General features: G+C 36.2%; 3 protein-coding genes and 1 pseudogene across 3 annotated transcripts; 2 read left to right on the top strand and 2 right to left on the bottom strand.

Moving 5' to 3' along the window:
- Positions 1 to 752: 752 nt before the first annotated feature.
- LOC135795647 (uncharacterized) lies at positions 753 to 3,953 on the top strand. Its single transcript, XM_065307401.1, is given in 7 exon segments — positions 753 to 907; positions 1,341 to 1,483; positions 2,355 to 2,624; positions 2,681 to 2,866; positions 2,932 to 3,147; positions 3,206 to 3,223; positions 3,225 to 3,953. Coding segments are annotated over 6 exon segments (1,080 nt in total). The 5' UTR covers positions 753 to 907; positions 1,341 to 1,366; the 3' UTR covers positions 3,498 to 3,953.
- On the bottom strand, positions 3,950 to 6,776 carry LOC135795645 (O-glucosyltransferase rumi homolog). Its single transcript, XM_065307399.1, is given in 4 exon segments — positions 3,950 to 5,937; positions 5,940 to 6,295; positions 6,349 to 6,517; positions 6,628 to 6,776. Coding segments are annotated over 4 exon segments (1,215 nt in total). The 5' UTR covers positions 6,770 to 6,776; the 3' UTR covers positions 3,950 to 5,389.
- A 149-nt stretch (positions 6,777 to 6,925) lies between these two features.
- Positions 6,926 to 8,405, bottom strand: LOC135795646 (transmembrane protein 43 homolog). The gene is given in 2 exon segments (XM_065307400.1): positions 6,926 to 7,317; positions 7,320 to 8,405. Coding segments are annotated over 2 exon segments (1,122 nt in total). The 5' UTR covers positions 8,050 to 8,405.
- Positions 8,406 to 9,135: 730 nt separating this feature from the next.
- On the top strand, positions 9,136 to 10,775 carry LOC135795648 (beta-galactoside alpha-2,6-sialyltransferase 1-like; annotated as a pseudogene).
- The last annotated feature ends 4,799 nt before the right edge of the window (positions 10,776 to 15,574 follow it).

Below are 15,574 nucleotides of genomic sequence, written 5' to 3'. Positions count from 1 at the left end.
CAAGAAATGCGAGGAATGCCTAAAAGAAGTAATTAGTGTTTTATGATTGACCAAGTATGATGGAATCTTGTGTTAACTAAGTAAATTGTTGGCACTTGGCACAAAAGATGCGCAATCAGAGTTTAAACTAACTACGTGTAGCAATAATCGACGTAATAAATGAATCAAGACTGTTGTAAAAGCATTTCGGTAAGAACCTGCTAAGTGCGTGCGCGCTTCTAGCCACATATCTGGAAATTAGCGCTGGAGATTTTAACGTACAACTTGAAGAGGCTTTAATTAGCAGTTTGTGTTAATCTCGACGCTCAAAGTCAAGTTTAATCAACTCTAACTGTTCAATTAAACCTAAATCTTACATGATATTTACATAAATCAATCGTCGAAAAATAAATATTGTGCAATTTCCTCGTTTAAATAAATTTTGTCAACGTCTTCTTCAACTTCAATATATTCTTTCGAAATACACACTTGAGATGTGTTTGTGGTTTAAAGCAAACACGCGACGCACACGAAAAGTTGAACAAATACATAAGTCGTATGTGAAAAAGAAGAGGAGCAAGAAGAAGACGACGAGTTCGTGTATGGTAGCAACAAATGGTTGAAAAGTGCGTGCGCGTTGAACTTGACATTGCGAGGACCGTGAGCCGCGAGCATCCTTGCTCTTGCTCTAGTGCTAGACGTCGGAGGTGATCTCGGAAGACGCGACCGCCAGACGTAGGACGGAGGAGGAGAGGTAGGAGTATAAAGACCTCGGCGGGACCCAGCGGCGAAGAAGTGCCAAGGCGACTTTGCAATCCGCTGGCAGTGTCAAGTGCAAGTACATATTCACATACGTTCGGGTACCACAGGTGTAAGCGAATTCCGAGATTTACTACCGTTTAAGGTATAATTATCAGCAAATTTTCAGGTAAAATCAAATTAATATTAAAGATTAAAGAGAAGAAGAAGAATTTTAGTTATTAACAGTACATTTCGAAATTTTTTTAATATTAATTCAATTAATTATTTAAATTTAAATTTTTATAATACCGTTATCGGATTGGTTTCGAACAAAATCAATTTAACATTTAGATGTAAATGAGTTTCTGCGCAGAAAAAATAGATTATCAGGTTAGATAATTACTTATTCAGCGCGAGTAGCCGCCCGACGTTTCTGTATGCCATAACTTAGTATTAATTTCTTTTGATTTGTTTATACCTTCGTGTTTCGTGCGCCCACTTAACATGAGCCGCATTAACCAGCGCGGCGTGATTGCCAATGAAGTTATTTTATCATTAAGCCGCAGTTATTTCATGCGCACCACTTGTTTTGTGCTGAATCTTTTTCTTGCATGTTGCAGCAGGTCGCGAGACAAACGGCCCAAGAATGTCACGCGTGTGGTTGGCTGCACCGGCGATGCTCGTCTTCGCCTCCATGTTGCTGTCGGTTTCCGGTTTTGGCAGTAATGAAGATAAATTCATCAAGAGATATGCGATGATGAAGGTAAGATATTTTAAGTGAATTCCAATTGTAATTTCAAAACTAATTAATGGCTACATGAAATTGCACACAAAGCGTGTACTCATAAATTTAAAATTTGCTAGTGCCTTCGTGCAAAGAGTAAATAATGATAGAGCTTTTATCAATTCACGCATTACTGTTTTATTGATGAAAACTCCAAGCGGAGCACAATCCCGATGTCGCGTCAATAATTTATTTAAATAAATTAAACTTTAAAAATACTAAAACACTACAAATATTTCATTTTTTTAAATATTATTTTGGAGTATTCGAAGAAAATATCTTATCACATTTTGGAGAGGTGTAGTTACATGGAGGAACAAAATAGTAACCAAATATTGGAATTTCATCTAGCAAGTTGAACAAATTTCGCTGTTATAAAGAATGTGTCGTTATATTGAGTCACATTAGAAAGAAGATATACTGCATTTTGCCCACTTTAGAATTCCAAAGTAATTTATTACTTAAAAACTGATTCGCAACGCATGGATTTAATTTCATTATTTTTGTCTCCTCGCACGCGAAAATATACCGTTTCGCAAATAATTTCAAACGCGCGGACAAATTCCCCATTCGCACTAGGTGGCTAAACATGTTTGGCAAACACGTTCCGTTCACTCGTCTGCTTTTACTCGGCAAATACGCTAGTACCGTTAACAACTAATAATTTTATTACTCATATTCAGAGATCAAACAAAACTTGCAATTGTACTCAAGTAGCCATGAAGAAAGACGACTGCCAGTAATTTATCAAAATCAATTTGTAATAATCACTCACAAAAACTAACAATCAAATTTGAACTTGTTACTTTATAAGCATTGTTAATAATATGTTTTTATTTTATTTTAAAAGATTTACGAGAGTTGCTTTGGTCCTGAAGTGGTGAAACAAGTCCGTAAAGAAATGAAAGCAGCTTGTGCAAAGTGTGCAACTTATGAACAACCACAGCCGACCGCACAAGCATTACCCCGGCCTCCGCCACCACCTCATGGCAGTTACGACAACCGGGAACCGCAGATACCACCGCAAATCGCTGATCCCGAGAATACTATGTATGCCAATCAACAAACTATTGATCCAGAGAAACTACAACAGGCTATTCTATCTTACAGACCACTCAATGTAAGAACTTAAATATTTAACTGTCTAGTTTTCTTTAATTATTGTTTGTGGACTAGAATCCATTTGCGGCTGCCGCACAATATCGGCCGTACCAACAGCCCAACTACTTCGGAGGATATCCCCAGGCCCCCGTTGCTGTGCCATATGTATATCCAGGATATCAACCACAAGCATTTCCATCACAATCATACTCTAGCTTCCCATACTTTGGACCACAATATTATTCCAGCAACCGCGTTTCGGTAGGTTGAAATTTATAGAATTCAAAGCAACATTCTGGTCTAATAAAATGGCGAATTTATTATAGCGCGACATGGATATCAGAAACCAACTTGATGCTATCACATCCCGCACTAGTGGTAAAGTCCGCAATGTAACATGCGTCATGCAGGAACTTGGTTATTTGGACGAAAACCTAGAACCTAACTTTGAAAAGATCTCAGAGCGAATTGGAAATTTGCCCGTGTCAGATGAACTTAAACGTGATATGCAAGATGGTGTTGTTTTCTGCCAACAATTTTCGGTCAGTAGTTAACAAAATAATTGTAGGAAGTTTAATAATTTATCATGTAAAATTATAGCAATGTATCCCTGATGTGAAAAGAACGCTCACCGCTCTCACGAGAGCTTGTCCGCCCAATGTTCTTCTTCAAGTGTTATAAGCACAAGAAGCTGGAAGCTTGTATCATGAAAGACGTACGTGAGAAGTACGCTGGCGTCGCCGACGAAGATTTTGATGGCGATGGCGTTGAGTTCAGACGCACAGGTCGTGCAACTAAGGAAACCCCTGACGAAGTTGATCAGTTAGCATCCTCTATCTACGAATTCCTGTACGGTAGCGATCATACCGTCGACATCGATAGCGTTTTGTAAACGTGTAAAACTTGAGGTACTTGTGGCAATTTTACGGCGAGGATGGGAGATCGAAAACACGATATTAACATTAGCAAGCGTTATTAAGCGCTCAGAGGCAAATCGATTAACGCTCGTAAGCGTTTTAAAATAATTTTACAGTGCCTTCAGGTCATATAATTTATGCGTCGTTAATCATTGCGCTTAAAAAGTACGCATGAAACTAAATGAAAAGAACGTTGCTCTTTAAATCCCCACAAAAGTAATCAGATAGTGTCAATCATTCGATTTTTATTTTAATTTTATGATTTTATGTAACATAATTTATTGTCGCTGAGTATTATATAGTTGTAGAATGTGATGACTTTGAATTTTAGCAAAGGAATTTGTGCAATTATTGATTTTATTGCTAAAATTTGAATTTTTATGATTTCTTGTATGAGAATGGTATTTTTAATAAATGGGAGTTGTACTACACATTGATTAATTTATTTTCGAGCATTACAGTTAGTTAAAATGGTAAGAGCTAACTGAAACTTTAGAATACATAAAAACTTAATAATTGATTTTCTATAGCATTATCTCAACGGTAACAAATATTCTTGTGTAATAGTTTAAAATGGGATTATACTGAAGAAAATGTCAACAATATATTAACAAGGGCATTATTGTATTATTTAAAGAGAAATGTGTTGCTTGCATTGCACAAACAAGTTTCATTTTCTAAAAATAATACAATAGTACAAAAATAGTACAATCAAACCTGGAATGTGCATTATAAGGAACAAATTGCTCAACAATCAATTCACAGTAATAGGATAGTTTACTAATAGATCCATTAATTTCAATTATTGAGTATATATCTTTCTACTAATATGTGTCAACGTGCTAAGAGTTGAATACACCAACATTGATTATGAGGCTTCACACATTAATTATTTGGCTAATACTCTAGATTTGCAATTACATCAAAATTTATATTTCATCTTATTAGGTGATAATTAATAAGCAACTGTGTCTTGCTTTACTTTGGTAGTAACAAGTTTTGAAACTTATTTTCTTGGGATATAATTTTGATTGATTCTAGAGACGTAATAGTTCCTATATTCTACAATTCAATGTTTGTCTTCTAAAACATCGAACATCAAAACCCTATAATCTCTAACATCAACGATTACATGATAACAAATACAACATTTACGATTATAAATAGACATTCAAAGGGGTATAATAGAAACTTTAAAATATCACAACATACAAGCCAAGCTTAGAAGGTTCATAGATTAGGTATTCTGCAGTAATTAGCATACTTTTACTTCATCACACTATCGTTATTTCCTATTTCCTATCCTACGTTTTTATTGATTTGATATTTGACTCAAAGTTTATTTTTGATATTTAGCTAGATATGCTCAATATTGTGATCATACATTTTAATTCTCATTGAGATGATTGTTAGAAATGATGTGATTATAATATTTTACGGACGTATTGATGTCGTTTCATTTGAAACAATTATTGTCATAGTCACGTATAATCTTCGTAAATGGGTAAAACTTTAAAAGTCGATATTCACTGAAATACATATAACTTCTTTGTGTGTGTATACGTTGTTCAAGATTTTCTTAAAACTAATTATTGTTTGCATTATTGTCATCTCATATTACAGAACATTTATCACATTTACTCAACAGCTAATAGATTGTTGCTTCATTTCGACAGATTTCATCGAAGATGAATGTGTAGTTATTGTCATTGTAATTTGATTAGAGTATAAGTTAATTTTCATTTACGGGACAATCACAAGCCAATATAATAGCTCTAAAGAATATAATCCCGAAATATTTAAAATACGCTTTGAGATATTTTCCATTAAGTACTTGTGTATAGCGATCTATGCGTTTAGAATTTGTCTAATGCCAAATTTCAATCAGTTCATCGTTTCGCTCCACTTTATATGTCAATAGCTTGGCGTATTTCCTAAGTAGTTTGTGCCAGAAACAATTGACATCTTTCATGCGCAAATGGTTCCATATCATGTTAAAACCGTTTTCGGCAATCTCCTTAGCTAATTCGTCGTGCTCCCTGACAAATTCGATAAGCTCTTTTAATGTTTTCATTGTTGACTTAGGATCTACAGGAATATAGTGGACCCATGGCTTTAAGGACGGATAGAAAAATTCAAGCCATTCGTCACCGACGTGAAATACCAGCGACTTACACAGCAAAACATGCTTGAATCGAAAACTCGCCGCAACTCCACGGAAATTGAACAAATATTTATAGTTACAATGTTGGTTAAAAGATACTTCCTTGGCTGGCGGTGCATGAAGAGTATCGGCATCGGATTTCCACGCTTGATTTTTAGTGTATTGAGCATCCACTAAATCTGGATGTTCTCGAGAAAGCAGAATCAAAGTGTCGCGTTCACTTGAGGTTCGAGAACCTCTAAAAATGCCTTTGTCTCTTTCTGCTCCCAATATGTCTTGTTAGCTTCTTTTCCCAACTGTTCCCTGAGCAAGTCCCATCTACCAATGCCCCTAGGAAAGAGTGAAATAGCTGGACCACCTTCCCAAAATGCCCAGGCAGGATACATGATATCATAAAACTCTGAAGTTTTGCTGAAAGAGAATACAGGCCCAAACAATCCATAATTTTTATTGATTTGTGGCCAGTCTCTCGTATTTATCACAAACTCCATGTTTGGTAGTTTAGGCAATATTTCAAACAAGAAGTGTTCGATTCCCAAGCATCTTGCTGGGAACATGCAGTTTTTGTCTCTGTATATCTTTCCATTCATTATTTGATATCTTGTACCCCTGAAATTATATTTTATTGGTACTAGTACATTAAATTTATATAAAGCACTTACTTTTCCCTTACAGAATCAATTAATTCTTTCGATATGCCACCTTTGAATGGTTTTAAATCATGCGTAATCACTTTTGAGTGACAATTACATTTTGTAGCTTCACATGGATGATAATTGGCTTTTGCTTCAGTAATTTTATTTAAATAAAAACTGTATCGTTCGTTACTCTCTGTAAAATAATAATTTGAATAACAAAATAATGTCTGGATTAAGCAGATTGAAAGATAGTTGTTTGAGGTTGGATTTGAATTGATCACCACTAGAACACTTGTCATTTACCTTTTGAATATTTATTACTTTCATTGTTTTCGCTCTTACATTTGTTACCGTTCTTAGCGACACACTGCTCTCTATTACACGAAACGATACCGAAAACACAAACTAAAAGAAATACCAAATTCCAAACGTAAAAAGAGCTCATGATGAACTCATTCTCATGAACCCAACCAACTCGCGATGCGCGACTGGATGTGACACTGGGAGGGGAATCAAGGTACAGTTCGGTTGTTAACTAGCTTGGGAGTTCATAAAAGAGCGTCTTCGAATCGATTTTTCACTCGACGCCAGGCGCTTTTCATCAGCGCCCGTAAATCGACATCAGCGTATATATCAAAGGGCTAAACGACGCTGTGCAAAGCCCGACTCCGATCCATGGACGATGAGCGATCCACGCTGTGGAAAGCACGAAAAGTGCAACGGAAAACGCGATCGTAAAGCTAGTTGAAGGCGGAATTTCAGCGAGCGCCAAATGCCGCGGTAGTTTCACAGTGAAAGCCCTAATTACTGGTGCTAGAAAAACACTGGCAGCATAAAGGACGAAAACACCCGCGATACGCATTTTCCATGTCTCGAAACGAACATCCGAATGTTCATAATCGAACATTTGTTTAATATTGAACAAGCCGTGTCGTAACAACGCAATCTGGTGATTTTTCGAGGTGGTGAAAGGCACCAAGTTACCGTCTTTTGCATTGCCACAATGGTCACCGGGTCACCATTATGACCTGCTGAGTAAAACTGAACGCGAATATCTCCGACTTCCGGTTTCCACACGTCATGCGAATGATAATAAATTCCGAGATGCAGTTTGATATCTCTTCTATCCGGTCGCTCGTCGCTGGTCATCTCCTGATAGTCGTTGAATTTATCCTTGATTTCCGATCCTATCGTCAGTTCTCCAACGCGAACAGAAGGCGAGATGTAGATGTGTGACTTGAGCATCATTTCTTTGGGGTTTTGGTGTCCATGCCGTATGTAGAAACTGCTGCTGTCGACAAGCTTATCTCTCCATTCGGTGACGTAGTAATAATCTGAATCATCTCGATTTCGAGCGCTCTCTGAATATTGCGCATCTGTATCCGCATAATTGCTCAGCACCCTCTCCTCAACCCATTGAAACATCTGAACGCGACGTTTCAGTTTCACTGCTTGTATTGCGATGGTATACTCCGGTTCGGTTAGGGGTTCATCAATCAGGAGATTTCCACTGATGTGGACTAATCTTCCGTCTAGTTCTGCTTGTACAGGCTCGTAGATGTTCAAAGGGACCACGTTGTTAAAAGCTTCATCCAATGAGTTGCCGTGGTGTACGGCCCGTCCTTCATTCCAAATTAACAACCAGATTCCGCCGACTGTAAGAATTGCGCCCAGAGTGGAGATGACCCATGTTCGTTTGAACTCTTCCTTTACCGAAATCGTCATCTTGCTTTATATTTAAATATTGAATGGTGATTCCGATGGCGTGCGTTATATTCAAAGTTGACGGTCTTTCTAATTCATATTATACGCATGCTCATTGGTCGGTGTACCAACACACAGACGCTGTGAGCTGTATGTGACTCGATTCAAGGCTTTAAAATGTGAAATTACGGACGAAAACAAATCTTGTAAGTATGTATGTCGTACTGTTGTAGTGCACTTTTGTCACAATTAGTTATGCAATTTAGATTTGAACGTTTGTTACTTTTTATTTGTTTTACTCGGAGGCGCTTCGCACACGAATTTAACCTCAAAACTCTGCAGACTTGAGATGGAAATATCGATTAGATCACGACGAACGAGAACTGCCAATGTACAGGGTCTTACATTGGTTTGCAGTGTAATAAAATTAGATTTGCTTGATGATTCAACATTGTTTTCATAAGAAAAGTTATGAGTTGCAGTTTTGCGTCTGAAGTACATTGTTATTTGCTGATAATAGGTTGTTGGCTTTTAGTAGGAATTGGTTCGGTTTTGCGCATGTTTCACTGGAAAAATATGTTTTTGAAAACAAGCCCGCCTGTGAAACATAGGTATCACACATGTAATTGTAATAACTTCCACCATAATCACTTCCTGATGTTAAATATTCCGCAATGACAATAAAATTAGCGTGATCACGTTCGTTCGACTCAAGGTTCTCCTCTTCGCTTTTTATTTGTACGCTGCGCGTCTACCTAGACAACAAGCAGCAATGACAAAAATTAAAATAAACTGTTTGACGACAATTTATTCTACTTAGTTATGCATATGGGTGTTTTTCGGAAAGTTTATACGCGAAACTACGCATTTTTGTAGATTTATACCTGAATTAATTGTGTTAAAAATAGTTGGGCAATTAATACCTTTTTATTGAGATATTTTCCATGTTTGCTACTAAGTTGCTTTTGTTTTGGTCCACAAAATGTAAAGCACTTAAGATTCCGTTCCGTAGCAAATTATCGAAGAAAACAAACACATTTATTTATCAATCCAGAAGCTTCCAATGTTTTTCTTGTTATAAACAAGGTTCAATTATTTACAGGGAAAATGCGAGCGTTGGTGGTGACAATATGGGTCTTCATAAATTTAATATTTTTGGCATGTGCGGGTACATGTACGTCCTCTGGTCTCAATACTGGATGTACATCGAGAAGGATGTCTACGCAACAACGAACAACTATGAACAACAAATCTATTCCTATAATCGAGGACTGCCACTCAACGACACATCTAAATCTGATCATAGCCACAAAAGCAACAACACCAAACACCACAGTACTCGCGATGTTGACAATGTTACTATTATCAAAAATGCCCGCCCGCGGTTCCCTAATTTACAGGGGACGACTTCGTGCTGGACACCCAAAAGTATACCTGCCTGTTCAACGACAGTACAAACGAATGTGATAGCAAAATCAAGCAATACAAGGAGAAGATTCTCAACGAGTTGAAGCGGGTGTTCATGGACGAGGGCAACGTCCTCAAGTCAGGGTTGGACAATCAGAACCCATATAACGTGCAATACAAGGGCGCACGTGAGAACCACCTGAATAAAGACCGTGAGGTGCTCATGTGCGAATTCAAGAAAGTCAACGTGAGCACAGCCCGTCGCACACAGGAACCCTTTAGTCGTAACGTGTTCAAAGACTTCATACCAAAACGCGATTTTCTCGAAAATAAGAAGTATAAGACCTGCGCGATTGTTGCAAGTAGTGGTTCGTTGGTGAACTCGCGTCTGGGACACTTCATCGGTAAGAATTAATGAAGTTATTGGTATTTCCAGACTGGAGTTGAACTTTGCACTGGATTTGAATAGCTGCTTTGTTGCAGATAATCACGACGTTGTGTTGCGGTTTAACCATGCGCCCACCGACGGGCATCAGTTGGACGTCGGGCGCAAAACAACAATCCGCATTTTGAACTCACAGGTAGTAAGCAAGGAGCGCTTCAAGTTCTTGGAATCGAAGATCTACAGGAACATCACGATACTGGCGTGGGATCCCAGTAACTATACGTCCACACTGGAAGAATGGTATCAGCATCCTGAACATGACCTTTTCCCAACTATTTGACCTTTCGCAGACGTAATCCTAAGACGAAGGTGTACCTCCTGAATCCGAAATCGCTGTGGAACTTGTGGGACTTTTGCAGCACAATTCACCGAGCAGACTGAGACGCAATCCGCCATCTTCCGGTTTTTAGGTGAGTAATAAATAGTTGCAATTAAATATATAAACAGAGGCAATTTTGTGCTATTGCAGGTTTAGCAGTTCTCTTGCCACATTGTGATATAGTGAATATGTTTGAATACATGCCTTCGAAGCGTGTCACGAAGAAATGTCACTACTACGACACTGAAGACAATCCTGCGTGCACCTTCGGCGTGTGGCATCCATTGGCGGCGGAAAAACTACTTGCGTATAGCCTGAATACTGCCAACGACAAGGCCGTTTTTCACAATGGTTATCTAACGATTCCAGGTTTCGATAAAGTATCCTGCTAGCTTTTGCATATCTTAAAACGTCTTTTCGATAGTTTTAATTATCAATTACGTACGACATAGTGATCTCAAATGTTTACCAAAGAAAAAAAAACTTACAATAATGTAATTAAACCTTAAATAAGATTAAAGTATGTATCATAGCGTCGATTCTCTATTGATTAATACACTTTTCTGAAATACTTAACTACGCACATTGTGCATTGTTTTACACTTCCTGTTAACATAACATGATTAACGATGAACGGTGATTAACAATGTGGTTCCCAAAAAGCAGTTCTGTTAACACTTATCAGAAGTTCCACTTGGAAGATAGTGGTATACTTGTGTTTATTAACATGGGTGCGCACCGAATTGTGTAATATTACGCTTACATATTATTAATAAAACAAACATTATCAAGCCCTTTAAGTTAACAAATAACAAGGTTGAATTAAGACATTGAGTTGGTTGTCACACAATTACAAAATTTTTACAAAAACTAGGTTAAGAGACAAGTATTGTCACAGCAGCGCATTATGTTGAATATTTTAAAATGTATTACATTACATTGTCAAATCTTAACGTTTACGACAACGCTCAGTTGGGTTCAGGTGTAGAAAACATGAGTCATTATGCAAATCGGCATAAAACGGAAAAAGAATCAAATGCAGTGATCGAATTTCGTCCGCTGCGCACTCCGCCCAGCCTTACACAAAACAACGATTGTTGCTGACTTTTTAATCGAAGTAGTTCGTCTCAAGCGTTGCCCACCGCCATATAATGCAAATTATCCAATCGCTTTCACTACAAACCCGAAAAAATCAACCGAGCAAATTGCACCACGCCTCGATAAGAGATTTCTTTCGACAAACCGCGATGCATTGACACAAGTGTTATTTAACATTATTTAATCGCGGTGAAAATATTACGCTTGTAATTGATTTCGTGCATTGTTCTGCATGCGCGGATTCGCGCATTACGTTACTCAAACCGCCGCCATCTTAAGTGAGATGATGTTGTGGTAAAATAAAATCATCAATTAATGTGTAATTAGACTCAGACTGTCGGCGGGTTTGATGTTTCATGATGCGTTGTCATGTCATGACGCTGAAATTAAGATTTCTTCATGGCAATTTGTTTCTTTCAGTTGGAAAACCCATTTCGATGCAATATGGAGTCTTAATAGGAAACACATGGACCTGGTATTCACAGAATGACTGCATTTGTTTTAATAAATTGCATAAAATGACGCAAATTGATACATTTACGTCAATTTAATTGGTGGGTTTTCAGCTTCCAAAAGATATTTCAGCACGATATGGATTAATTTACAAATGTAAAGGAAACTGTCATTTTGAGGTCAGCTACCTGCGTTTTAACCAAACAAAATATAAACAATTAAACAATGTGATTAATCATCATTCTTACTTAATTAAACATTAATAGTAAATTAAAACTCCTGACGCATTAATTGTATTATTTATGAGTTATATTACACACACTTGTTTGACTAAACTATATTTCGTTATAACAAGTTCTTTGACGATTAAACGCAGTTAATGTGAAATAATTATGACTCTGTTGATGTTAGGTTAAGATAGGTTATGTCCTTGTCATAAATTGATAATGTTTTATCTGCAAATGTGGTTAAAATATATTTAAGAACAGTTCATGCTGTGTAGTCCAACACTGATTAAGCGCTCTTCATTTAATGGGTGCGTGTGAGTCATCGCCACAAAATATTACAATCCACGCTGAAGAAATGCGCCGAATACGCCGAAATCGACTTGAGTCGGTCTGGCGCGGCGCGCATGGGCGTCTCTTGCGATGCACACATGGCGGCGGCACGCTTACGAATTTATTTATAAATTTGAAGCGATTTTCGCAAGTCGCCGGGCGCGCATATCGCGAGGAGCACTCTTCATCGAATGAGTCATCAGGCCATTGACGAATTTATCGTTTTCTCGAGCAAGTTACTCAAATAAAAGTAAATTGCAGTGATGCATTTAAAAACAAACACAATTTTTCTATGAATTCAATCTAGTTGAATCATTTTATTAGAATATGAATTAGAAATACATAAATACGATCCTGTAAAATTAAGGGCAGCTGGTGGTGCATCGTTGCATTCTTTGCCGTTTACGCATTTTATTTGGATTAATCATCCGCTTGCTATGCACATTGTTCGCACGTGTTTGACGGCGGCGTGAAATCAATCGAAAAAGTTTGTGAACTGAATTTATGGACACGCCATAACCACCACAAGACGTTTTAATCACCCCGATGACTAATGTATCATCAAATATTTTAAACCTACTATAACTCTTACTATAGCAATTATTTCCGACGTCGTAAATCACCGAACGTGATTTTTTTGCATAAATTAATGTAATCTGAAGATAAACCCATTGTTTTAATTTATTGATGACTTGTTCTTGTGGTTCCGGGACTGTCCATTGATGTATTGATTACTGCTTAAAACTGTTTGTTTGAATATTAAGGATTTCAGTGAAAATTCACTTTAGTAATTGTAGAATCCAATTTTAAGTTCCTGTTAAGTTTGTAAATTGCAATGGTCATTAATTTTAATCACGCATAGCGTGTGTAACCTTTTTCGTTTTGTACGGAAGCAAATGCGATCGGTGACACTCGCCGAAAATATTTCTATTCACGTGGAGGCGCAGATGAATCCACTTCCGACCGATATCGACTTGGCGAGTTGTCTTCCCAATACGAAACACTGTGATTATGTATTAATTTCGGCGGAACCAAAACGCAACAGAAGACATTGAACACGACGCACGTGTCTTGCATTGTTTTATTAGAAATATCTATATCTAAACACATTGTAATGTACGTCTAATGTAAATGTTAGACAAGAACAACTTATTGTAAATTGTAATATATTTTAAACTATTAAAATTTTTATTTTATTTTGGTCGTTGAAATATGCTGAAAAATTGTCTATTTTTGTCCACCAAAGGGCCAGAAAGGACGGTTAGCGTAAATAGTTTAAAAGTTTAATTTTGCACACTGAATTATCCCTTTTTAACTCATTTTATTAATTTCAAGACTTTAGTAACATTTAATTCTATATTATTTTGTGGTTATTTTAAGTATTTTTCACCTTGTTTCTTTAGGTTACTCACGTACAATTTCCAAGACCAAACTTTCATGCCACAATTATGGAATTAACAGATTCACTATATAAAAATTATTTTATAAAAATTATAAAAAAAGAAAAACTAAAATGTTTTAAATTGAAAAATGTATAGAACAATTTTATATAAAAAAACGATTTTATAAAAAGTTATGAATATATCTCATTTTAAGTAATACCATAAAATACCATATAATAATTTATTTATAATTTTGTAATAAGGCACAAGTGGTGTTATAAAAGATTTAAGATAGCATCCCAAAAATTGTCAAATCATATTTTTGTGATTAAAAATATACAGATGTACAGTGTAAAGTCATTTTTATAATAAAATTATAATTCAATATTTTAATAACGATTTTCTCGATCTAGAGAGAACTGTTTGTTCTTGCGTGTCTCAAATTTCAGTTTAACACACTTTTATTTACCCTAAAAAATAATTTCAAATTTCTATTATTTACTTCCCCACAATAAAAAACGATAACAACTATAGTTTAAATATAATTTAAGTTTATGTTGACATTGAACTCGTTTAAAAAGCGTCTCTTAAATACCTGAAACATACATTGGTCTAATTTTTATTGTATCGCACGCACTTGGGTTTTGTTTGCTGAACAAATTTGTTCAATCATGAAAAACCTAGTAAAGTTAGCACACACGCATCAATTGCTTATTCATATGCGTAGATAGATACATAGACACACACTACGTTTACCATTATCCTATGCTGTTTTCTGCTGTTTTCACCAGTATAGCAACGAAATCGCATGAAATTTAAGCAAATTATCTCTCCATCAATGATATTTATATATTTAACTACTAATAGCATTGTCTGTTCACGATAATAGCGAGGTCGCATCAAATTCCTAACACAGGCATTATATTTATAGCGACATTGTAATTTTCAATTTTTCTCGTTAAAGCAAAAATATTGTTAGTATTACACTATTTGGAATACTAAATGTATAGATATATATTTGTGATGCAAGCGCTCGATGTTTTGATGTGCGATGAGAAAAATCGAGATTTCACGGAAACGCTGTCCATCGCACACATTCACACACAAATTGTGCTCGCGTGCGATTTTGCCTCCAGCGGCTGCAAAAAGATGCAACAAACAAATTTGTTCGTGTGAGTGATATTCCACAGAGTACAAAATGCAAATTGAAATAGGTAAGAGATAATTGCTTGTTGATAAATTAAATGTGCGTTGTTTGCATGCATTGTGTGCTATACCTGCATTATTATGCATTTTTATTTATCTGCGTATTGCTCTATGTCTATGTCGTTACACACGTGCATCGATTGATTAATTTAATTTATTTGTTACAAATCAATTACGTTTACATGTGTTTTGCATTTTGCCAATAGATTTCTAGCAAATTTTTAAATTCAAAATATTGTTGAATTCAATTTTAGTATTATTATTATTAAACTAATTGTATCTTAATATTTTGGAGAAATTTTTATATAAAGATAGGATTTTTTGTTCCTCGATAGTCCCTTGAGCGTTATAAATAAGTTACGCTATAATTTATTTTGATTATAAAAAGTTAGAGCATTAATACTTACCATCTTTAAATTTCAATTTGGAATAAAAAAAGATGATTTTATTATTTTTAGACAGCAAAAATTACATGATTAAGTTTTTTTTCGCAAAATTTTAGCAACAACTTGGATGTTATGCAGATTAAACGAAATGAACCAAATCGAATTTCTTCGTAACCAGACTTTTCAACCTCACGCTGGTTCGATTCGTGCGCCCCGTTCGATTATTATTATACGCTGCCGACTACCGTCTACTGTAGGTAATAAAAGCGTGGTGGTCGCACGTCGCGACTCAG

Source organism: Atheta coriaria, unplaced genomic scaffold (assembly GCF_025399875.1).
Source record: "Atheta coriaria isolate IRGN ID8LTWV9N9 unplaced genomic scaffold, Caltech_Dcor_3.1 hic_scaffold_7_pilon, whole genome shotgun sequence".
NCBI classification, from domain to species: domain Eukaryota; kingdom Metazoa; phylum Arthropoda; class Insecta; order Coleoptera; family Staphylinidae; genus Dalotia; species Dalotia coriaria.
Note: the sequence above shows the minus strand (reverse complement) of the source record. Positions and strands in the feature narration are given on the sequence as shown.